The sequence below is a fragment of the Mytilus californianus genome, unplaced genomic scaffold (assembly GCF_021869535.1).
Source record: "Mytilus californianus isolate M0D057914Y unplaced genomic scaffold, xbMytCali1.0.p SCAF_3, whole genome shotgun sequence".
NCBI classification, from domain to species: Eukaryota; Metazoa; Mollusca; class Bivalvia; order Mytilida; family Mytilidae; genus Mytilus; species Mytilus californianus.
In genome coordinates this window covers 12444261-12470367 of record NW_026262679.1, presented here as the reverse complement: position 1 = coordinate 12470367, position 26107 = coordinate 12444261, and the positions used below count along the sequence as shown (strand labels likewise).

At 31.8% G+C, this 26107-nt stretch overlaps 2 protein-coding genes across 3 annotated transcripts in view; both read right to left on the bottom strand.

The window, feature by feature from the left end:
• Window positions 1-5308: 5308 nt before the first annotated feature.
• On the bottom strand, window positions 5309-24379 carry LOC127732992 (BLOC-1-related complex subunit 8-like). 2 transcript variants are annotated; one of them, XM_052242249.1, is made up of 7 exons: window positions 24285-24379; window positions 19819-19905; window positions 19238-19350; window positions 15985-16049; window positions 13708-13815; window positions 9250-9330; window positions 5309-5521 (listed from the first exon to the last, which is right to left on the bottom strand). In XM_052242249.1, the coding sequence occupies exons 1-7, from the start codon at window positions 24331-24333 to the stop codon at window positions 5422-5424; spliced, it is 603 nt and encodes a 200-aa protein (XP_052098209.1). In that variant the 5' UTR covers window positions 24334-24379; the 3' UTR covers window positions 5309-5421. The 2 variants fall into 2 exon arrangements, with proteins under 2 accessions (XP_052098209.1, XP_052098210.1); XM_052242250.1 differs by lacking the exon at window positions 9250-9330 and having other exon boundaries at window positions 24285-24373.
• LOC127732979 (leucine-rich repeat-containing protein 28-like) overlaps window positions 8493-26107 on the bottom strand; it is a 252942-nt gene continuing 235327 nt past the window's right edge. The window contains exon 11 of the transcript XR_007996548.1: window positions 8493-8509. The gene's annotated coding sequence lies outside the window, so the exon portion shown is untranslated. The remainder of the gene's footprint in view (window positions 8510-26107) is intronic.

The following is a 26107-nucleotide window of genomic DNA, read 5'->3' as shown; positions in this document are numbered from 1 at the left end:
GATTGGAAGTATATTTCCTGCAACTCATTTAAAGCCTTCTGCTAGATATACTATCTGGGAGTGTGATGAGGAGATTGATGCTGTTAATTTTCTCCTTGATAACATTAATGTACACTACAACAATAAAGTTTATCGACAGGTTGTAGGTATTCTTATGGGCACCAATTGCGTTCCTTTAATAGCAGACTTGTTCTTGTACTGTTATGAATCACAGTTTATGGCCATACTCAGTAAAGATAAATTCAACAACACCTACCGTTATCTTGATATTTTTTCGTTAAATAATCAAGAATTTTCTAAATATACTGTGAAAATTTACTCAAAGGAACTTACTCTAGATAAATCAAATATAAATGGTCATAACTGTCCTTTCCTAGATTTAGATAGTTCAGGGAAACTCTACACAAATATTTATGTCAAAAGAGATGATTTTTTGTTCCCTATTGTTAATTTTCCGTTTTTGTACGGTGATGTTCATTTGATAACATCTTACAGTGTTTATTTATCACAACTCTTTCGCTATGCCCGTGTCTGTAGTGACGTTTTGGATTTCAATGGATGTGACGCTGTACCTGTAGAAAACTTATTTCAAACGGGATAGGGCATCCTAATTTTTACGGAGAAGTTGTTTACCAAGCCCGAACATTTAGGTACGATCTGGGTAAACTTATCGACCCTTTAAATAAACTTATTCTAAAAGGTTACCAATTTAACACTGTTATTATATCTTTGCATAAATATTGATTTTATTATCAGTTAATTAAAATCATACTAAATACTATTGTTATATACACATGCACATTCATGGCTCTACAATCTGTTGATTCCTGTATCTTGGCATTGCACAAGGTCATGTTTTTCTCTGACTATTATGATGTCTTTACACTAAATCCATTGGCTGTTGGATGTTTACTTGTTGATATTTTATTCTTAGATGCATGATTTTTTTATAAGTTGTTATTGGCTTTGAACTAGCTGTCAGTAACTGCGTAGTAGTCTCTGAGATCTGTACTTAATGTAATTTTTGTTGTGGGGATGTATAAATACCCTGCCATGTCCGGTCTTTATTTTTGTTAGATGTTTTTATGCTTTGTATCAATATGATGAGTTAAGCCCTTTTCAACTGATTTCTATAGTTTGTTCTCATGTTGTACTGTTATAACACTGTCCCAGGTTAGGGGGAGGGTTTGGCCCTAGCAAACTAGTTAAACCCCATTACATTCTGTATGTGCCTGTCCCAAGTTAGGTATAAGATATCTTATAAACTATATGAGATATCTTATATAATATATAAGACATCTCATATATTATATAAGATATCTTATATAAACTAAATTATATAAGATATCTTATATAATTTATAAGATATCTCATATAGTTTATAAGATATCTAATATAGTTTATAAGATATCTTATAAAGTTTATAAGATATCTAATATAGTTTATAAGATATCTTATAAAGTATATAAGATATCTTATAAAGTTTATAAGATATCTTATAAAGTTTAGAAGATATCTTATAAAAACTAAATTATATAAGATATCTTATATATTATATGAGATATCTTGAAGTTAGAATAAATATTAAAACGGCTTGCCATAGTTTTCCGTTCATTGTTTTGTACATAAATCAGGCTGTTAGTTTTCTCGTTTTGAATTGTTTACAATTGTCATTTCAGGGCCTTTAATAGCTGACTATGCGGTATGGGTTTTACTCATTGTTGAAGGCCATATGGTGACCTAGAGTTCAATGTCATTTGGTCTCTGGTGGAGGGTTGTCTCATGGCCAATCATACCACATCTTCTTATTTTTATTATCAGTAATATCAAAGAACACAAGGGAACATAGAGTAATATATCAGAACATGAAGGAATATACAGTAATATCTCAGAGCAAGAGGGAGCATTCAGTAATATCTAAGAGCATGAGGGAACATACAGTAAAATCAAATAGCATAAGGGAACATTCAGAAATATCAAAGAACATGAGGGAACATAAATTAATATTTCAGAGCAAATGGGAACATAAAGGATTATAGGTACTAAAAATTTGTATGGGTTCTGCGGAACCCAATGTCTACCTACTTTTGCTGCTAGTCACAGGCTCAATAAAAACGGGGAAAAAAATAATAAAAATTTTCCTAAAGATACTATCTTTTGATTGTAAGAAGCTTCTGTCCAAGTTTGGTAAAAATTCAGAATGGTTTATGAATCTAATAAAAGTTTTAAAAACTTTAACTACAGACTGTATGTAATGTGAACTGGAAAAACTAAGTCCATTTATAAGTTATATACGGAAAAACAGGAAATAAATTTTTACAAAATTTCCTTCTAGATAATAGCTTTTGATCATAAACAAGCTTCTGTCCAAGTTTGGTACAAATCCAGGATAGTTTAAGAAAGTTATCAAAACTTTTATAACTTTAACCACAGAGTGAATGTAATGTTAACTGGCAGGAAAACTAAGTCCATTTAGAAGTAAAATAGAGATAAATAGGATTTTCTTTTTTTTACAACATTTACTTCTGGATATTATCTTATGATCATAAACAAGCTTCTGTCCAAGTTTGGTAGAAATCCAGGATATTTTAAGAAAGTTATTAAAATTTTAAAAACTTGAACCACAGAGTGAATGTAATGTTAACTGGCAGAAAAACTAAGTCCATTTATAAGTAAAATATGGAAAAACAGGATTTTTTTTTTACAAAATTTACTTCTGCATACTATCTGAGGATCATAAACAAGCTTCTGTCCAAGTTTGGTAGAAATCCAGGAGAGTTTAAAAAAGTTATTAAAATTTCAAAAACTTTAACCACAGAGTGAATATTTGTGGACGCCGCTGACAACAACGGAATGTAGGATCTCTAGGTCTCGCTTTTGCGACAAAAGTCGCAGGCTCAACAAAAATGAAGAATATTTCATTATATGTAAAACAAACAGTAACATCCATACCATGTAAGCAAGATTATAAGCTAACAGTCACAAATCAATGACCTTTTAATGAAAGAACCTTTAAGTGAGCAAGCCCACTTACCCCACATTATAAATATGGAATATAAGTCCCCCTCCAGAAAAAAATGTTCCTCATTTTAGATTATTCTGATTAACGAACTTGTCTAAAGTTTTGACAAGTGGAAACCTTAATCCACACTTTGGGTTCATTTATTATCATGGGTACCAATTTTCTATAATTGAAGACATATTGTTCATTTGCAGATATTAGATTTCAAGGTTTTGCCACAGACTGTATACAAGCCTATAGAAAATATTTGCTTTATTGAACTTTGAAATTTATGGTTCACCTATACACACAAAATCCTTGAAAATTGTATTCAATCAATAATATTGTATCCACAGTATTTAACTAAAGGCTCTCAAAAGCCTGTGTCGCTCACCTGATTCTACTTTGGTTTTGGAAATCATGTTAAAATAGATTAAAATCATAACAGATATCCTAATAATGAGTGAGGCCAAATTTGGTTTAATATTGGCCATGTAATATAATAAAAAATCCTGGTGGCCATCTTGAACAGTAAATCAGCAACAAAGTAGCAACACTTCATCAGCACCTCATAAGAAACATTTATGCCATGTTTGGTTTCATTCCATTCAGTGCACCTCTAGAAGAAGCATTTGTATGTATTTCCAATAGGGTCTTATGTTAAAGGAAGTCTCCCTGCTGGCGGCCATCGTGGATGAAGGATCAGCTTCAAAGTAACAACACTTAGTCAGCACCTCATAAGGAACATTCATACCATGTTTGGTTTCAATCCATTCAGTGGTTCTCTAAAAGAAGACATTTGTGTGTATTGTCCATAGGGTCCTTTGTTAAACACTGTCCCCAGCTGGTGGCCATCTTGGATGATGGATCGGCTTCAAAGTAACAACACTTGGTCAGCACTTCATAAGGAACATTCATGCCATGTTTGGTTTCATTCCATTCAGTGGTTCTCTAAAAGAAGACATTCGTATGTATTTCCCATAGGGTCCTTATGTTAAACTAAGTCCCCCACTGGTGGCCATCTTGGATGATGGATCGGCTTCAAAGTAACAACACTTGGTCAGCACCTCAAAAGGAACATTCATGCCATGTTTGGTTTCATTCCATTTAGTGGTTCTTTAAAAGAAGACATTTGTATGTATTTTCCATAGGGTCCTATGTTAAACTAAGTCCCCCGCTGGCGGCCATATTGGATGATGGATCGGCTTCAAAGTAACAACACTTGGTCAGCACCTCATAAGGAACATTCATGCCATGTTTTGTTTCATTCCATTCAGTGGTTCTCTAAAAGAAGACATTTGTATGTATTTCCCATAGGGTCCTATGTTAAACTAAGTCCCCTGCTGGCTGCCATCTTGGATGATGGATCGGCTTCAAAGTAACAACACTTGGTCAGCACCTCAAAAGGAACATTCATGCCATGTTTGGTTTCATTCCATTCAGTGGTTCTCTAAAAGAAGACATTTGTATGTATTTCCCATAGGGTCCTATGTTAAACTAAGTCCCCTGCTGGCTGCCATCTTGGATGATGGATCGGCTTCAAAGTAACAACACTTGGTCAGCACCTCATAAGAAACATTCATGCCATGTTTGGTTTCATTCTATTCAGTGGTTCTCTAGAAGAAGTTCAAAATGTAAAAAGTTAATGACGACGGACGACGATGACGACGGACGACGGATGCCAAGTGATGAGAAGAGCTAAAAATGATCTGAAAAGAAATGAAGGCACTATTTTGGTTACAAGAATTAATAAGGAATATTTTTTCTAGTTCACCCCAAAGAAAAGTGGTTCCCATTTTAAATTATGATTATCAAATTAATCCAAGATTGTGATTAGTGGAAATTTTCCTACAAATTTGAAGTGAATCTGGGTAGAATTGAAGGCGGTGTCCCAGCGACAAGAATTAACATTGCTTCTCTTTCTGGAGCACCTGAGATCACCCCCTTTTTGGTGGGATTCATGTTGCTCCGTTTTTAGTTTTTTAAGTTGTGTTTTGGTCTTTTTTTTTTTTGCCATGGCATTGTCAGCTTGTTTTTGACTTGTGAGTTTGAATATCCCTTGGTATCTTTCACCTATCTTTTTCCTCTCAGGTTTTTTTGATTGGAAACCATCATACAAATTTGAAAATGTTTGATTAATCTAAGAAATGAATGCTAATGGGAAAAACAAAATGACGACAGACAGGATGCAAACATTATACTCTCAGCAACTTTGTTGCATGGGGTACAAAATAGTTCCTGTTCAATTCAATGTTCTAGAAGGTCAAAAGTGACTGATTCAAAACATATCTTTGCAAAATATACTAATAACAATAATAGTTTCTTTATTCATAAAGTTTGAACATTCATATACATAACAAAAGCTTACTTAACAATAAATAAATGGAATGTCATTGCACAATACCCTATCAATACTCTAGTCATGATGCACCAGCATTTACACTTAATGGACCTGGTGCTACTAATGGTTCACGATCTACTGGTTCAACTGGCTCATTAACTGGTGTTACTAGTGGCTCACTGAAATAAATAATAATACAATCAAAATGTATTCATTACTAGTAGCTAAGATACACAGCCATAGAAACAAAAATGTACCTTGATACATAATCAACTTCATTTGGTTTTATACATGTATACATTTATTGAATAAAGACTCATGAGTCCTGTCTTGTTTGCTATGTTGAGTCATTGACTTTATTCACTTTTATGTCAATGTCAATGTTTGAGAAAGGTTTTAATCCCCACTTTCAACTTCAGTTAAAGCTTTGACTCTAGTTGCCATAGGCTGATTGATAAAATTACATAATACTTGTATCATAAATTAACAGCTTTGCAATGATTGCATAAGCTGGCTCCCCATGTTGATACAAAAGCAGATTTTTGTATAAAATTTTAGGACGATCCATTGTCATTGGCATTAAGAAAATGAGGTGTGAACATATATTTATTGAAAAAATATCTTTATTATCTGAATGAGTCTAATTAAAGTATAAAGATGAATTAAAGGAAATATAATGAATATTTTAACGAGGCACATTGAAATCAAATGACATCCAGAGATTAACCTATGGTCTATTATCAACACATTTATAAACATTTATTGTGTATATATCAAAGAAAAAAATGAGAAAAATTTGAAATAGAAAAAGATGTTTAATGTTAAAAGAAATTTTGATTATTCAACCATTACTGCGGTATAATACAACTACTGTTTACAACATTAATGCAAATGTGATACTAATCAAAGAAAGCAGAGAGTAAAATAAAATGACACATTCATTCTTATGTACAAAGTGATTTATTTTTTTGTTCTATTGTAGCTTTGGATAATAAATAAAATTTGTAAGGGTTCCGCGGAACCCAGTGTCTCGCCTACTTTTTGCTGTTAATCACAGGCTCAGCAAAAATGAGGAAAAAAATTAATAAAAATATTCCTCTCTATACTATCTTTTGATTGTAAGTAGCTTCTGTCCAAGTTTGGTAAAAATCCAGGATAGTTTATGAATCTAATAAATGTTTTAAAAACTTAAACTGCAGACTGTATGTAATGTTAACTGGAAGAAAAACTAAGTCCATTTATAAGTAAAATACGGAAAAAATGGAACAAAATTTCCTTCTAGATACTAGCTTTTAATCATAAACAAGCTTCTGTCTAAGTTTGGTACAAATCCAGGATAGTTTAAGAAAGTTGTTCAAATTTTAAAAACTTTAACCACAGAGTGAATGTAATGTTAACTGGCAGAAAAACTAAGTCCATTTATAAGTAAAATACGGAAAAAATGGATTTTTTTTTTTACAAAATTTACTTCTGGATACTAGCTTTTAATCATAAACAAGCTTCTGTCCAAGTTTGGTACAAATCCAGGATAGTTTAAGAAAGTTGTTAAAATTTTAAAATCTTTAACCACAGAGTGAATGTAATGTTACCTGGCAGAAAAACTAAGTCCATTTATAAGTAAAATACGGAAAAAATGGAATTTTTTTTTACAAAATTTACTTCTGGATACTATCTTATGATCATAAACAAGCTTCTTTCCAAGTTTGGTAGAAATCCAGGATAGTTTAAGAAAGTTATTAAAATTTCAAAAACTTTTAACCACAGAGTGAATGTAATGTTTCCTGGCAGAAAAACTAAGTCCATTTATAAGTAAAATACGGAAAAAATGGATTTTTTTTTTACAAAATTTACTTTTGAATATTATCTTATGATCATAAACAAGCTTCTGTCCAAGTTTGGTAGAAATCCAGGATAGTTTAAGAAAGTTATTAAAATTTCAAAAACTTTAACCACAGAGTGAATATTTGTGGACGCCGCCGCCGCCGACGACGCCGACGGAATGTAGGATCGCTATGTCTCGCTTTTTCGACAAAAGTCGAAGGCTCGACAAAAATGGTAGGTTATTAATAATAAAAGTTTCTTCCTAGATTTCAAAATAACCAGGTGATTAAATATGATTCTAGAATAATTGTTTTGCTGGCTTGCTTGCTTGCTTGCTTGATTGATTGATTGATTGATTGATTGATTGATTGATTGATTGATTGATTGTGTTTTTTTTTAATTCTAGAGGCATATGTTTCATGCATTTGCAGGATGAAAACAAACAATAAATCAAATTGTCAGGTTCTACAGAAGATTGACCAGTATGATGGACCAGAAATATAGACTTGTCACTGACAAAATAAGTTATGTTGAATATGGGAGGAAAATAAGCCTTGCAACAGTCAACCTAAATGATTTCCTGCATGGGTACTTCAACCTTTAAAGTTTATTGTATGTAAAAATAAGAGAGCATGTGGTAAAAATAATAGAGATCTAGATTATTTTCAGTTGGCACATGTCTGGGCTCACCATGTCTTACTTAACAAGCAATCTGTGAGTATTGCATGACAATACATAGTCCCCTACCAGTTATGAATTCATTGTAATGGAACGAAATTCTAACTTGATCTATAACTTGTCATGGTGTAAACTACATAAAAATATCAAGTCAAAATCTTCAAGCATGACGAAAAAAACTGTTGAAAACTGGTTATTTAAGTGAATTTTCTATGTCCAAAGACCATAACTCTGCACAAAATTATCAGACTGGAACAAAATTCCAACTTGATCTGTAACTTGTTTATGATAAAACTATACACTAATTATCAAATCAATATCTTCAAGAATGACAAACAAACCTTCCACTAAATTCTTCAAACAATTTACCAAAGAATAGGAAAAAAATCCAAAATGTCATTTTGTCTTTTAAAAAATTAGTTATTTCCATTTGAACAGAAATCTACTAACTAGTAAGTATTTCATCAAAAAAATTTAATTCTAGGGGAAGGGCTTTAACTGAACAAAGAGAAAAGCTAAAATCGTGAAAATTGAATTTGACCTGTAACTTGTCTTGATAAATCAATAAACCAAATATCAAATCAATATCTTCAAGCACGAAGAAAAAAAGTCTGGAAAACTGATTTGCCGGATTGACAATTGGACAGACAGACGGACGGAGTGCAAACCTAAAGTCCCCTTCGACTTTGTCGGTAGGGGACTAAAAAAGATCAATTATTTTACTTGAACTATAGATATCTTTTTAAATGGTGATATGGGTAAATAAATATCAAAAGGCAATACAACATATTGCAAGGTATTCATGTTTACAGCTGTTTTTTTCTTTTATTCACTAATGTTGTTCAGTAATATTATCGTAAGTGATCAGTAATAACTTTTCAACAATCAAAATAAGTTAAACAAACATACAACATTTAGTGACATAGTTTACAACAACAAACAACAGTTCTGACTTACTCAACAACTATTTACAGAATACTGAATGACACAACACTATGTCCTGTAATATTATAACATGCTTATCATTACATGCATGCACAGTATCAACTTACAAAAATAAAATTAAGGAAAATTTTGAACAAAAATATATATGACAATACACAATTTAAACATATATGTCTTCTTTTTAACAAAAACTGGTACGAAATAAATGTCATCACACATAAACTGAAAGCCCAATTGAGCACATTAGGACATAATTATGAACACAGTTGATAAAAGATAAATATCATACTACCTCTTAATTATAAAAAATTAATTCAATTTTTTTAACTAAGTTTTTCTTTTATCAATTTTATTTCTAAGATTAAAGGTACCGGTAACTAAATCAAAAAGCTTTCAACTGTGTTCCTACATGCAAGAAAGTGAATGTTGCTAAGCATCACATCGTTGTTGCCAAGCAACTTACTTGTCATGTGATTGACTATCAGACAGTAATTGTTCATCAGTAAGGGACATGTACATACTTGATCTCACCTTCTCCTGTTCTCTGTTTCATATAAATTTGTTTTTTATTATGCCTTTTTTCATGTCTATACAGGAAAATTTTACTTTGTAATACATGTCATATATATCATGTTTTGTTGTTAAAATATATTGGGCATGCATGTAAAGCAAAATGTCAAAAGGTGATATGCAACAAAAATGATACAGGTTGAACTGTGAGGTATTGCTCACTTATGATACCCCTGCTAAAAGTATTGAGTAAAGAAGTATATTAGCAAAGGAGGTGAAAGCATATCAGATAATAAAGCATGTTCACATGAAGCTTGTTATTAAATGTCAGGAAGCTCAGATTTGTAGTTCCTCAGAAAAATGTGACAAAAGTTTCATTGGAAAACCGGTAACATGGAGGGAGGGAAGGCCTGACAGAGGTTAACCAGTATACCTCTCTCCTTAGGAGCAATGATATCAATATTTTCTACATCTTATGTAAAATTTATTATGTTCAATGCTTCTTTTTATTATGTTAAAATAAAATACTTACAATTACTACTGTGGATTCATTATTATTCGTGGGATACCAATTTTTCGTGGATTTTGTAGGTATACATGAACCATGCATTTAATAAATATTCAACAAGTAGACATTTTCTATAGCCTTGTATGCAGACTTAAGCAAAACCATGAAATCAAATATCAACAAAATGCAATTTTTCCTCAATCCACGAAAATAAATGAGTCCGCAGAATTGCTAATTTTTAGGCATTTTTAATTGTAATATGTGTTCTTGTTTTTGGTAAAGAACATTATATAATTATGTCCCAATTACAACAGCAGGGGGCATTATGTTTGCTAATTTGTGCTGTGCAATAACTTATCTGTTAGTTCATTAGCCTATCATCCCATAAAGTTTTGGTTTAAGGTAATCATGAAGTTGTGGTTACTTCACTTGAAACTTTAGTACACAAATTCATTAAGAGGTAAACTTTTTTTCAAATCTATGCCAAATTAGGTTTGTTGTTCACTGAACATTTAAATGTGAAAGTGAGAGTGGGGCATGATGTCCTATGTACTTTTGTACAAGCCATATTTGTTTTCCCATTTCCTGAATTATTATTATGAGTGATAAGAACAGGTTTAAAGGAGAAGTGACATGATTTTTTTTTTTTTTTTTATTTAATTAATAAATGATTGTTTTAAAATATGTTTTGTACAATTTTGCTTGTCAGAACCTGATCAATCAGTATTTTTTAGGGAAAAAAATCCAGCGCTTGTCATAATGAATGATTTTTAATTAGATAACGATCACATGATCGTGCTTACGTCAGTGGTTACAAGCTGGGAAAATGCCTCAAACTTTACGGTGTCGATACACTATAAACGGTATTGACAGCACTTTTCCCTATTACTGACATAACTACAAAGACAATTGACCTAATCAATTTGAGTTATTGTTTGTTGAAAATAACCAAGAAAAAGATATTAATTCTTCATGCACGAAGAGTCCAATAACGATGATTTTTTCAGACAATACTAATCGGATTGTTACCATACATATGGGTTTGTCTAATGCATAAATTTAATAAACCGCTTTCTGCATTTCTTTATTTAAAGAAATCTACTTTTAATCATGATTAGAAATATAAATTTCTAATTATTGATTATCAAATTGTTCTTTTTTTTCACTGTTACGGTAACGTTATAATTATGTGTGCGCCAGAAGCAGAAAGAAAGAATAAACCATAGTAAAAGTCAAATTAGGCGTTCGCAAAGGGTACGTTTTTTGTTGTTTTTTTTTGGTTACGTATAGAGACTTTTAATAGGTATAAATTATCACCAAAAGTTATGCTTATATTTTTTTTGGTTGTAAACCATACATCACACCAAGGATTTGTATAGTGACAAATCCTTGATCACACTATTTGTGCATTAGGATATTCAATTAACAATTTTATTACTCCCCCCCCCCCCCCCCCCCCCCCTTTATATAAACATTTATTGGGGGCTGTTGTTTTAGTAATTAAATTTTGACACCTATAGCATACTTGACCAGGTGAAAGGTAAGAAGGCACCTGTAGTGTGATTTAGTCGCGTGTTATGTTATTGACTTTTAAAACCATACATTTTTACGAGGGCGCAAGTTCCATACCAGGAAAGCTGCCTCCCCAAACATCAATATAATAATAATAAACATTTTTACGAAAAAATATCTTATGTTGAAATAATTAATAATATAGTTATAACACACTTCTAAAGTATGCAATTCCATCCAGACCCTTATAAATCTAACTTCAAATTTAAGGAATTTCACAAAGTAAATTCAAATTCACATATTTCCACCCCTCTCTTCCAAATATCATTTAGCAATAAATTAGTTTATTGCTACCAGCAAAATGCTTGAGTCCAGGAAAATATTCACAACACATAATGTTCTTTTTCAAAGCATAACTTCAAATAGGGGTCATTTGAAAAATGTTAAATTTTCAATCGGACTGATCATGAAAATGCTTACCTGTAACATACTTCAGTCTTCGAGAACATGAGTTATGTATTAGTTGTACTTGGCTTTGATCTAGCTTACAGTATTTGTGCTTTGTCTCTATTGTTTTTACGTTAGTGGTTTCTGTACTTCGTACCGATCTTTTGAGTTAGACTGGTTTTAATAGTTCTTATGTACTACTGTTAGACCACTGTAACACATGGGGGGGGGGGGGGGGTAGGCACTCACAAACATTTACCCCCCCCCCCCCCCGACACATTTTGAATGTGTCGCTCTTAAATCAGGAGCATGTAGATCATGGTTGTTGTTGGTTCATGTCAGTCATATTTTGCTCTTTGGAAATTATTTTGTTATAAATAAGATTGTTAGTTTTCTCGTTAAAATGGTTTCACATTTTCATGTTGAGACCTTTTATAGCCACGTTACGGTATGGGGTTTTCTCATTGTGGAGGCCGTACAGTTATACCAAATAATTGGTTCAAACGACACTTTCTTCATTTTATTATTAAGTTTCCATTTTAAAAAGAAATGTTTTTCATCATCTGAATCTTTACCAACTAGATAGTTGTCAATAATTATATTCAATGTTCAATGTAAGAATGTTAAAAACTCATGATTCACATTCTCGTATCATTTCCTTGTTTGCTTTTTATGCTTTTTGCCTAACAATTTCTTATGAAGTTATAGACTTGCAAGCATACAGGAATATTACCTTTCCATCTTAAGAAGAAGTCAATTAAAAAAATGGATCTGTTATAAACCTTTTTATATCTGCATATTCTTAAAAGCAATAAAAATAAGATCTATATACAGGCTGTCTATTAGTTATAAACACTGGTTAGGGTATTTAATTGGTGGTGCAAGGGTATTGTATGGTCGTACTACAGGTATTCATTAAACATCAGGTAGTTGTACCTGTATTACTGTAACAATAATATATTCCAATCTCACCTGTGCCCTCGGCAAAAACCACATCCAGGATGAACACAAAGAGCTTATGAAGTAATATTGCATAATAACTATGTTTATCAATCCCCCATGTGGCGTGACACCTGAAGCTTAAAACTTCAAACGAGACCTGAAAATGCCAAATTCAATCACCTGTGCCACACATCTGTGACTTATGATGAACTCATGGCATGGCACCTGAGACCCCAACTCTGGATTCCTTATGAAAGTGGGTGGAAAGAATTGTAGTTTTGGGTTGTTAAAAAGTCCCATCTTTACACCTTCTAAGTCTGTGTGTCATTTGAAAAACAGAAATGTCATGTCAATATTCTTTTTAATTATATTGTTTAATCCATCGGCATCACACATAATCATTGTTCATCACTGTCATGCGTTTTGTTGGATTATTATCTAAACTAAACTTGCGCTGTACCATATGTCAAAATGAATGAATGTAACCACTGACGTAGTAGCCTCGTTCTGAGTGACTTCCAGGATGGAAATATGCATATTTGACAGGTCGATAAATCATTGCATTTAAATTTCATTAAAATACATATTTTACCAAATATTTGACGGGGAAAGTTAAGTATAAATAAACATTTTGAAACACAAATTGAAAATCGTGTCATGTCTCCTTTAAGTCATTTGTACAACAACACCTACAAGTAGGGCTCCAAAATTTGCCTGAAAGAGGCTAGAATAAAAGCGCAACAGGTCATTTACCCTGTATAAAAACTGCCCTTTATCATTAAGTATGAGGCCTGAATACTTAAAGAAATTTGTTATCTGAAAGACTGACTTTAAAATTAAAAATCTATTCAGTCTCCAAAAAATCTGTCAAACTAAGATAAACTTTACACCGAAACATAAAGCAACAAAGTGAAAATGTTATTCAAATGTTAAAAACCAAATTCTGGGGAGTTTTTAAGAACCATTTAAAACTTAGAACATGGTTCTTTAATCTCATAATACCTTCTATCATGTTGATAATCTATCTGCTGTTTCATAAACATGGCATTTTTCATAAGATCTTGTATATTCTGGAAATGTATACTACTTTTCTGTAAATTCTTCACTGCACTGTAAAATAAAAAATTAAACTGATTTTCTGTTTTATAAAAATGTATACAACTTCTCTCTTCTTAGAAACCTTAAATCAAAAGGTCATAAAAGATACCAAGTTCTTCTAAATCTGACACATTAGTGACACTCAAATTAAAATGAATGGAATGCAAAAAACAATTGTGAAGATGAATAGAAATGAAAATCAAAAGATATTTGTGGAAAATATGGATGATGTTTTCCTTTCAATAACATCTGACCTTTAATAAAGTATACTGTGGATTCACTTATTTTCGTGGATTGAGGAAACCTTAAATGTTTGTGAATATTTAATTTCGTGGTTTTGCTGAAGTTTGCATACAAGCCTATATATCTATAGGAAATTTGTCATCCGTTGAAAATTTAATTTTGTGGTTCACCTATACCCACGAAATGCATGAAAATTGGTATCCAACGAATAATAATGAATACACAGTATATGTATATTGATAACTACAGTCATCCAATGAACTCTGTCTATTAGGAAAATAACCTTGCAAAATATTCTTTATCACGCAAATCATATATGAATGACTTATCAACAACATAAATTTTAGATAACTTTTCACAGTCCTTTTAAGCAATCTGAAACACCCACATTTTGTTCTCTCTTAAAAATAAATTCTTTACTGCACATTTTATTCTTATGTCATTAACTTGAATACCAAAGACTTCTGTACAAGCAATGTTATAACACCATTAACAAATACACTGTATAAGTAAAGCATCTAGTAAGTGTATCTAGTACAATGATGTTCTCCACTGTATAAGTAAAGCATCTAGTAAGTGTATCTAGTGCAATGATGTTCTCCACTGTATAAGTAAAGCATCTAGTAAGTGTATCTAGTACAATGATGTTCTCCACTGTATAAGTAAAGCATCTAGTAAGTGTATCTAGTGCAATGATGTTCTCCACTGTATAAGTAAAGCATCTAGTAAGTGTATCTAGTACAATGATGTTCTCCACTGTATAAGTAAAGCATCTAGTAAGTGTATCTAGTACAATGATGTTCTCCACTGTATAAGTAAGGCATCTAGTAAGTGTATCTAGTACAATGATGTTCTCCACTGTATAAGTAAAGCATCTAGTAAGTGTATATAGTACAATGATGTTCTCCACTGTATAAGTAAAGCATCTAGTAAGTGTATCTAGTACAATGATGTTCTCCACTGTATAAGTAAGGCATCTAGTAAGTGTATCTAGTACAATGATGTTCTCCACTGTATAAGTAAGGCATCTAGTAAGTGTATCTAGTACAATGATGTTCTCCACTGTATAAGTAAAGCATCTAGTAAGTGTTTCTAGTGCAATGATGTTCTCCACTGTATAAGTAAAGCATCTAGTAAGTGTATCTAGTGCAATTATTCACATGTTTCATAATTAAGTTATTAAAATATTGGCAATATAAAATTTCAAGGACATAAAAAATGTCTAAACGAGAGATTTTTTAATCTCCAAAACTGACAATTGTAGTCATGACCTCCAAACATTGCAGATAAAAATCATGACATACCACCAAACACTGCCGTTAAAAATCATGACATACCACCAAACACTGCCGTTAAAAATCGTGAGATACCACCAAACACCGCCGTTAAAAATCGTGACATACCACCAAACACCGCCTTTAAAAATCATGACATATCACCAAACACTGCCGATAAAAGTCATGACAATCCTCCAAACACTAACGAAAAAAATCATGACAAACTTTTAATCACTGCTGATTATGATAAGTACACTGTAGAACATTATGCAATAGATTCCATTTGTTCACAATTGTCTTACCTAAATATGACACTTTTACATGATGAGACCTAAAGTAAACATCAACAAAAATACATTTGTTGTCGAACTAAGCATAGCCTACTCAGAAATCAAAGTATCATAATTAGGAAGTGGTGTCTTACAGATCTGAAAAGCTCCCACATGTTCAAACTCATCAATGTTGGGCTGCTGACGAAATACGAAATAATTCTGCTAAGTAGTTTAGGAGAATAGTGTGATAAAAATAGTCGTTGGAGGAAGGGACAGGACAAGGTGATTGCAATACAGGCCCCACTTCTAGAGTAGGGGTACAATTTATCAGTTCCTTGATTATACTTTCTAATACATTGAACACTAAAATTTCTACAATATCTATATACTTTGTAGCATATTCTGTGTCAAAGCTGGCACCTTGTACCTTCTGTTGTATGTCTTGTACTTCATGCTGAAAAAAAATAAATCAAAATACTGCACATTTCAAAATATTCTTTAATTAAAAACATAGTATGATTAACAAGAGGCTGTCGAGTGACAGCAAACTGGATTTCCCTGCAGAGGTCGAACCCTGAACAGTTGAGCAAGTATGGACACAACATTTAAGCTTAATACAGCTCTGAATTTGGATTGTGATTGAATATTTATAGTAGATTATTATCTAATTAATAATGAAAATGATATTTGAAAATCTGAACCCCAAATAGGATCATGTAAAAATTGAACAATAACACACACAACAAAAATAAAATACCGCATAACAACTGTGACATCTATCTTCATAACACACATGACTTAAAAAAAATAGTCATAAAGAAATTTTGATGTTATCATTACTGGTTCATGGAATAAGTTTGAGTTATTTCCCTTTGAACAGAAATATGGTTTAACATAGTACTCTAATATTAAATATGATTTCACTAAAAATAGTTCTCTAAAATTAGACGTAACACAATGTATATCTATTTTCAAATTATAATCAAATATAATTAATAGTTCCAAATATTTTTTCTTTCATTTGTCACAAACTAATATAGATCTGCAACTTATCTATCAACTTTATCTACACAATGTAATGTAATGAAATATATTTAATAAAAAAAGATTATTATCTAATTAAAGGAGTTCACTTCATCATAAAAAATTATATATATAGCATTCAGAAAATTAGCTTATACAGAATAACAAACAAACCTACCACAAAATTCTTCAAACAATTTACCAAAGAAAAGAAAAAAAATCCAAAATGTCGTTTATCATTAATACAATGTCTTTTAAAAATCTTTTGAAAAATGAGTTATTTACCTTTGTACAGAAATGGATTAATTCATCAAAAATTGTTCTTGGGAAAGGGCTATAACTGAACAACGAGGAAAGCTAAAATCATGAAAATTGAACTTGACCTTCATTTAGTCACAGGAAACAACATATCTAAATTTGAACAAATTTTTTCAAAGCGTTTTCATGTAAATGAACGGACACTGTTTGGCAGCCACCTGCCTGCCCGCCGTACATCCCCAAATCAATAACCCATTTTTACTTCGAAAATCCGGTTAAAAATTAATTAAAAGAAAATGCCTAATTAAGAAAAAGAGAGAATTACTGAGCTTAATTGGACATCCAGGATTTATAATTTCTATTTTCGATAAAATTTAACTGTATTACAGCAGTGATACTACTTGAACTATAAAGATTTCATTGTCCTGTGGTCTTTGGTGGATATATGTATCATTGACAATCAAACCAAATCCTTATATTTTTATGTATTCTTTAGAATTCTTACAAATGTCCTGGATTTCCTTTGTTCACATTTAGACAGGTCATAAGGAAATTCAGCAAGGTCAAGTAAAGCTTTTTTGCTTATACTAAAATGTTTTACAGAAGAATAAATCTTCTTGATACACTGCTGATAATTTATATAGATTTTTTTAATGATCATTTATCCAGATTTTTTTTTATATCACTGCTAATCATTTATATAGATATTTTCATATTTCGGATTCAGCTAATTTAAAGAAATGTGGAAATAAAGAAAAAATTGCAAAGGACTTGATGTATTACACTTTTTATAAATTAAGTATTTATGATACACCCTAAGTCATGTATACGTTTCAACCATTGATCCCAAGAAGATTGCAGACAATTTAACATGTTAAAGCTTTATTAGACAGAAAAGAAAATCTGAATTTCACAACTTTTACTGATTTATTTTTTTGTATCTTATTTGAGGTAAACGCTTCCTTTCATATTCTTGATTTTGCAATCCTCTAACTGATAAAATGTACATGGTATTTACTTCAGTTTCTTCAAGCTGAAGTGGAAGCTCCTTCCTTTAAGAGAATTGATCTTTATTTCTTTTCTTTTTGTTTGTCGATCTCTTTTCTCTATTCACAAACTGATTCAATTAAGTTTTCTACATTTTTTAATAAACTGTTATCACAGAGATATGTCTCGCCTTTTTGTAATTTTGATAATGCAAATGTTGAAATTCAAATAGCAATACTTTAACATGTATGTTATGAAAATATTCAAAGTCGATGAACCATGACTGAAGGTACATGGCTAAACAATCTCCATGGAATGAGATGTGCCAATGCTAATACAACTGCATACTAAATACCATTGACTTATTATAAGTCGTTCCCTTTAAACAAACCTAAACACAAACATTAACTTGTAAACTATGTAAAAGTTTCAAAGTCAATGAACCATGATCAGGGGTGGGGCTATATAATCTCCATGGAAACGATACTTGCAAATGCCAATAAATTTGCATATCAAATATCATTGACTTAACATTAGCAGTTCATCTTAAACTGATCTAATCACAAACTAATACATGTATAAACTAAGCAAAAGTTTCAAAGTAAATAGACCATGACTGAGGGGGCGGGGCCAAATATTCTCCATGGAAATGAGATGTGCTAATGCTTATACAACTGAACACCAATTAACATTGGCCTACCACTAACGGTTCCCCTTGAACTGACCTAATCACAAACTAATACATGTTAACTTAGCAAAACTTTCAAAGTCTATAGACCATGACTAAGGGGGCGGAGCCAAATAATCTCCATGGAAATGAGATATGCCAATGCTTATACAACTGCATACCAAATATCATTGACCTACCACTAGTGGTTCCCCATAAATTGACCTAATCACAAACTAATACATGTAAACTATGAAAAGTTTCAAAGTCAATAGACCTTGACTGAGGGGGCGGGGCCAAATAATCTCCATGGTAATGAGATGTGCCAATGCTAATACAACTGCATACCAAATATCATTGACCTACCACTAGTGGTTCACCATGAACTAGACCTAATCACAAACTAATACATTGTTGACGCCGCTGCCGCCATCGCCGACACCAGAAACAGCATACTTATGTCTCGCTTTTTGACTCCGTCAAGGCGAGACAAAAACTGACTTGGACTCTTCCTAGCAAGTTCTTTAATTACACAGATCCCTCTACCCCACCCCTACCCTTCTTCTAAATTTCCAGTTTTTACAAGCTACAATATTGAGGTCAGAACTGCTTATCAAATTCAGCCACCCATCCAATCAGTAAAGTACCTTTGACCTCCGAATCAGGTTTCCTAACATTTTCTTGTATCACCTTCCTCATTAACTTACCTTTGTTTCTACAAGCTGAGGTAGAGACTTTCTCACATGTTCTTGGATTCTAAAGAAGGCTAAAGATGGCTCATTAGCTATCACATTCATATTCTCAGAGATTTTGTCTGTCACTGGAAAGAGATGATCAAATAAATAATCAATGTTAAGACATCATTGCAGGAAAAACTGGAAACAATGTGAAATTAAATGTTTATCTTTGTGTAAACGGTTATATTCCTGTAAATGTACCTAATTCCTGTTAATTACTACCGTTAATTTGATTTACACATGTTTTAGTTTACATCATGGGTCAAATTTTTTTAAATTAATTTGTAAAGAAACACACAATTTGACATTATTTGAAATTCTGTATAATTTTAATTATTCTCATTTTGATTGTAACACCATTTTAGCACTGACACTGATTCACATAGTAAAGACCTGAGATTATATCTCTAATCTAATTAAGAAATTTTGGTATGGTTTTAAATTTCAAAGCAATTATAACATGGTAATGCATAATTGTTTTCCGTATTACAATACCCCTAAAATAGCAACTTAATTCACCATGCCTTTTAATTTAAACATCTTAGTCTTACCCTTTCTTGCTTTGTATTCTAACTCAGCATCTTGAGCCTCTTTAAACAAGTTTGCTGTAGCCATTCTATTGTACAAACTGTCCCCACCTATAAAAATAATATAGAAAATCTACGATTTCAAGTTTTGCCTGAAAACCTACATTGAACTTTTTGCTAAACAATATAACAACAGTCTAACTTCACTGACAAAAAGAACACTAATTAGTATTGCAGTACATTGTTTACTATCTATCAGAGAAATAAAATTATAATGTTAAAATCAATAGCATACACGTTGATAAAGCATAAAATGAAGATATCTGATATGAAGTCACAGGTAAAACCTAATCATAGTGCATGAAGTGTAAACAAATGTAAAAAAAAATCACATGCAAGTTTCACATTATACATGTACCAGTCCAAATAAGAAATAATGGTTTCAGAATTTTTATAAGGAAAGACTCTTGGTGGATAACGGTCTTATTGGCAATCATACCACATCTTTTTAATAACATATATATAAAACTTGAAGAAACTGTTGACTACATGCTATAAAATACACATAATTATCAGAAATGAATCCTACTTAGATGATTTTTTTTAATGTTTATCTCCCCTTAGTTTACTGCTGTTCTGTAGATATACATATTTGTAAAAGACAGTGTGGATTATACATTTATGAGACAGCAACTGAACAACACAAAAAAATTAGGCTGCCACACAGCAACTACAGTTTTGCTAAACTAGAAAGTATAAAATAAAAGGACAACAACAGAATTCTTTGAAAAATTACAACATGGAGTAAAAATAACATTAAAATGTGAACAGGAACATGGTAATGAAGTTAAAGAATGAAAGAAGAATGAAGATAATATACTAACAAAAGAAGTCTACATCACAAATTAGGCATAAATGTAATCTAAGCATGGTTTATACTGTGAGTCAGTCAATATAATGACTTGATCACACAAGCAGCATATCTATACATGATGTAGTCACTTCTTTACAAATGCATATCTAAAACAATCTTAGATTAGACTTGATTGAAAAGTTTCTTATTTTTTTACTGCTTTTAGAGACCATCTCTTTGAATGCTAAAAAAAAGTTACAGTACAAGAAAATTGACTAAGTTTCACAATCTGAATAATATGCAAAAATTATCTAAAAGTCATATGTATATCTTTGATGAACATACAAATATTCTGGAAAATTTGAGGGCTCTCTGTTAAAACTGTAGGAGGGTATTATAACAGAAAACAGGTTTTCATTTTTCAAATCCAACATAAGGTTTTTTCACTTTTTAATATCAGACAGAGATCAAATCTAGACAAGATTAAGCTCTCTCCAAAATCACTGAACTGATCACTGTGACACTTTTACAGGTAGAATCATGAGCATGCTTATCAATAAAGATGTTACAACAATTATTTACTTACCATCAATTAACTGTAGATACCAATAAACTTATAATATTACTATCAGAGTAAATAAAGTAGTAATAAATACAAACTTCTTCTGCTTTTTGTTTGGAATGAGTCACTTGAGACATACATGTATCAAAAAGACATTAGTTTTCAAAATTTTATGATTAGGATGTAATTAAATGTATCACGATTATAAGGGTTGTAAAACCTAATCATAGTGCATGAAGTGTAAACAATAGATAGCCATGGTGGAATGTCAAGTTGGTGATGGTTGAGATGTCTAAAATTAGTTTAAAACATATGTTGACCTCTAATTCAGGCACAGATCAAGGATTTAATGTCATGGAACACTCCCGGGAATTAGGAATTAGAAGACCTTATTTGGATGCAAAATTGACTGTAAATTTACCTATATATTAAATTTTTATTTCTTTTTTAGAGGGGCATGCATAGGGTGTGCTCCTACCTGAATCAGCACCTAATATTGTTCTTTTTTTTCTTTTTGTGTTGTGGAGTAGCTGTCTTCAAGACAAATATACCATAGTGGCAGACTCTTTTAAGGATATGTTAACCATAGAACTTAATTTGGTCAAAACTAATCAGATTGCTACATGTATGCTGTAGTGTTGAATACAAGTTGTAATAGAATTAAGGGAACAATGAATTACAATTGCAACACATATAACATTTTCATTACAGTTAGAGCTACCATATTTTAATTATCTCTCTAATTGATGCCATCTTTATGGAAATTATATGATCATTTTGGGAATTTTTTTTAAAGACTTGTAAAAATTTGGTTTATGTTCACAAAGAAACAAAGAATATATATCAGAGCTTCTTTCTAATGTACATGATGTATGATTGAAAATCTCACTGACTATGAAAGCTTTTAGACTCAAATGAGTAGTGTTAACAAGGTATCATTATGCAATCACATGTAATGGTTTAAGTCACATAATTCATGCAAAAGAATGAGAAATCAATGTGGCAGCTATGTATTTTTTATCTTTTGGTTATTATTCTACTTTTAGGTCATGTAGGTGGGGTTTAATATATTTAACTTCAGGTTGGGAAAGATCCTCATCATTGGGTATTATCCCCAAATTGGGTATCAATTTACAGTGATAAAAAGTCCTTGGATTTGATATTTGCTATCATGGCAATGATGGTGCAAACATTTATGTTACTGTCATGTAATAGGCAACATTTTGCCAAAAACGACACCTGGACTGAAATACAAAAAGGTATTATCTGGGGCTTTAATTTTGACCCTTTCCAAATGTGTTTTTTTGTTATTTCAACACTTATGATGCTTAGTATTGAGGATTCATATTGTATTATGATAATACAACAGAACTGTGAAAACAGTTGAAGCAAAGAGCAGGGCCAACAGACTCTGAGTAAACAGGTGTGTTGGCGAAGGTGATTGTGGCAATGTGGGTGAAATGACCGGGATTCCATTTATGAGGATCTTGCCTAAAAACTATCTACACAAGTAGACAAACTTTGCTGTCAACTATGAAAGTGTTTGAACTGACTGTCGATCTCATAGGAGTAAGGTAATTTTATTTTCCCATATAGACCCTGGAGTCATCTCACATAAATTATCCAGAATGCTGGAATCATGGATATGCCATGATTGGTTAACTGACAATAAATTGTCCCTACATTTGGGAAAGACGGAGATTATTATTTTTGGTCCTGGTCGAAAACTTCGGTCTTTAATACCCGGTGATTTTGCTATCTCCTGTAATAGTATTAATATTGAATCCTAAACTTTTGTAAAATATTTGGGAATAATAATTGATCAGTTTCTAACTGGTGATTTTATTGTCAACTCTATAGTGAAAAAAGTCAATCAAAGGCTTAAATTTTTATATAGAAACAGAGAGTGTCTAAATTTTCAATCTACATGTAGGAAAACATTGTGCTCTTCTCTGATTCAATGTCATTTTGACTATGCATGTGCATGCTGGTATGAAGGTATATCAAAACAAATGAAGAATAAACTTCAAGTGGCACAAAATAAGATTGTGAGATTTATTTGCAATTACATCCCAGAAAGAGTGCGACATATATTGAATTTAAGAAATTGGGCTTTTTAAATATTAGTAATAGAGTCAAACTACTAAGACTTGATCATGTTTTCAACATTTTTAACAATATATGCCCAAAGTATTTACATACTAATTTTGTTAGAAATGAAACATCTTTCAATACAAGATCTAGTAGTAAAAACTTTTATATACCAGGAATTAAAGGGTGTGAATCCACCACTTGGAGTTTCGTTTATAATGGGATAACAGACTGGAATTCATTACCAGACATGATTAAAAGTTGCTCTAAAAAATATAATTTTAAAGTACACACAAGTGAAAAAGTTTTTGATGGATAAATTTAAATCCATCTGTAATAGTGAATTTGCTTTTTATTAATCATTGTTAATTATACTGGGGCTTTGACCATTTATCTGTGATAAATTCTAAATGATTTGTGTTTTGTATTTCTATGTGTCAACCTTTGGTGTGAACTGGAAGTCTTGTCATAAAAGGACTCCACTGGAAATAAGTTTTAATAACTTTTGTGGGTCATCCTAAGGTACAAATGTATTAGGCTACAGTGAAAATCTAGTCAATTTAAATTTCACTCATTATTTAATCTAGTCTATTCATATTATCAAAATATCATGACAATTTTCATAATTTTATTTTTTTTAAATCAAATTTTTAGTAAACATGTAACTCATTTTAGTGTCTATAAACTATGTCTAGTGGCAGTAGTGCTATATCTGTGTCATTGTAATATATTGTATCTGTCAAATAAATGCCTTTTATCTTGAATAAACATATATATATATATATATAAGGTTTTATGGATGGATTATGCAAATACTTTTATGTGATACAAAAAAAAAAACAGATGACGAGGGGTGCTTATTTCTCACATTCTGCTTTTCTGTTATATGTTTGTTATTTTTCCCCCTCTTTTTATCCACCTTTATCACATCCCCATTTTTTTACCCGTATATCCCACATCCCCTCATCAGACATCACAAGATACCTTGCATCGCTTTTATATGATACTGTGAGTAACTAAATGCATTGTCCATACAAATTATCTACAAATTCAAGCTCACTCTATCCAAATTGTGAATTTGTCTGGGAAAACCGGAAGTTTACACAAATATATAATACTTAAACAGGTGACGGTATAAGAGGATGTGGCTACTGTTACGAACTAACTATCTCGAATACTTTCGGCGCCGTCTCTAGCGGGCCGGCCTATCCTATAGCCTATTAATGCAGCAATCGGAGATTAGTCGGAGATCACGACTGACATTATTCGGGTAAAGAAATAACAGGTCTAACCTTAAAAGTGCAGTTTCGCCTGATCAATATTTTTCTTGCTACCAAATTAATTTTCACAACCTTCTTTGACTTTAATGATCAAAACCCCACATAGAGCTATATGTATATTAGACTATACACAACCCTAAACCTTAACCTTACCTTATCCCATATACTGAACAGAGACATATAATAATCCTATGTCCATACCTAACCCTAACGTAAAAGATCCCCAAACCTAACAATATCTATAAATGAACCATAGCCCTAAAGAATATGGACCCCTCAGAAAAGTAAAAGAATATTATGTACAATTATCTCTTCAGTGGCCAATTTGCCAACCTTTGTCAAATTAACTTTTATCATAATGTCCCGTCTCATTAAAATACATCAATTCAAGATTACAAGATCAAATTTTAGGTCTAATTTAAAATCTGTAGATTGTCTTATATAATTTGCCAACACGAAGTTGCACCTGTCCCAAGTCAGGGGCCTCTTGCCTTTGTTAGTCTTGTATGTTTTTTTTTTATTTTAGTTCATTTATATATTTCGGAGTTTAGTGTGACGTCCATTTTCACTGAACTAGTACACATCTTTGTTTAGGGGCCAGCTGAAGCCTGCCTCCGGGTGCGGGATTTTCTCGCTGTGTTGAAGACCCATTCAGGGTGGCCTTTTGCTGTTTTCTGCTCTTTGGTCGGGTTGTTGTCTCTTTTACCCCCCCCCCCCCCCCATTCTCAATTTTATTAATATCATGCTTTTTTCAAAAATATTAATAAAAGGTACGGGACACCAGGATCTTATTTTCAAGCTACAGTACAGGATGTGCAAAATTGTCAGATTTTGTAATTATACACGGAACCCCCAATTTTGTGTTATAGAAAGAAATCATTACGATGATAGAATATTAAGATAAAATATGCGGAGATAATTTTTATAATGTGCTTTCATTAAATTAAAAGAAAAATTGGGATCACGATACTTGCGTTCTTGCCACCTAACAACAAAATAGACAAATTCCCTACATATTCCTTTATAAAAGTAAGGTTTTCTGAATTATTCCTCTTTGTATAGCAAAGTTGATAACAATTGAATCATTGGCATACAAAAAATGACTAATGTTTGTATTAAAAAAACAATCGTGATAATGGGATAAACGCATAATTTTCTTCATTTAGATGAAAAGTATTACAAATGAATGACATAATAAATATATATACCTCTCTCAACACTTGTATATTTATAAAGATCTTGACCGATTGTGTTCTGCTAATTTACAATCCAAGATGGCGGAAGACATTCGATCTATTTGCCGATTCTCCACCTGGTAAGGTTCTTGAGCAAAAATTCCAGTTGACGTTCAATTCATTTGACACACGGACACATCATTTATTATAATTATTGATGCTCAAATAATTCCTTTTAAATGTTTTGATTTTAGACGAATTGTCGTTTTTTTTAAGTACAATACAATTTAAATTTTGATGTACAGATACGCGACTTTGGTAAAACGCAAGTACTATACTTTACTTTCGAATA

Excerpts from the sequence above, each read along its gene's own strand:
- LOC127732992 (XM_052242249.1), bottom strand. The coding sequence starts at position 24,333 with ATGGACAATGCATTTAGTTACTCACAGTATCATATAAAAGCGATGCAA. Across the intron at positions 19,351-19,818 it reads AGAATACAAAGCAAGAAAGG|TGACAGACAAAATCTCTGAG; the intron begins GTAAGACTAAGA and ends ATCTCTTTCCAG. Across the intron at positions 16,050-19,237 it reads CTCAGCTTGTAGAAACAAAG|CATGAAGTACAAGACATACA; the intron begins GTAAGTTAATGA and ends ATTTTTTTTCAG.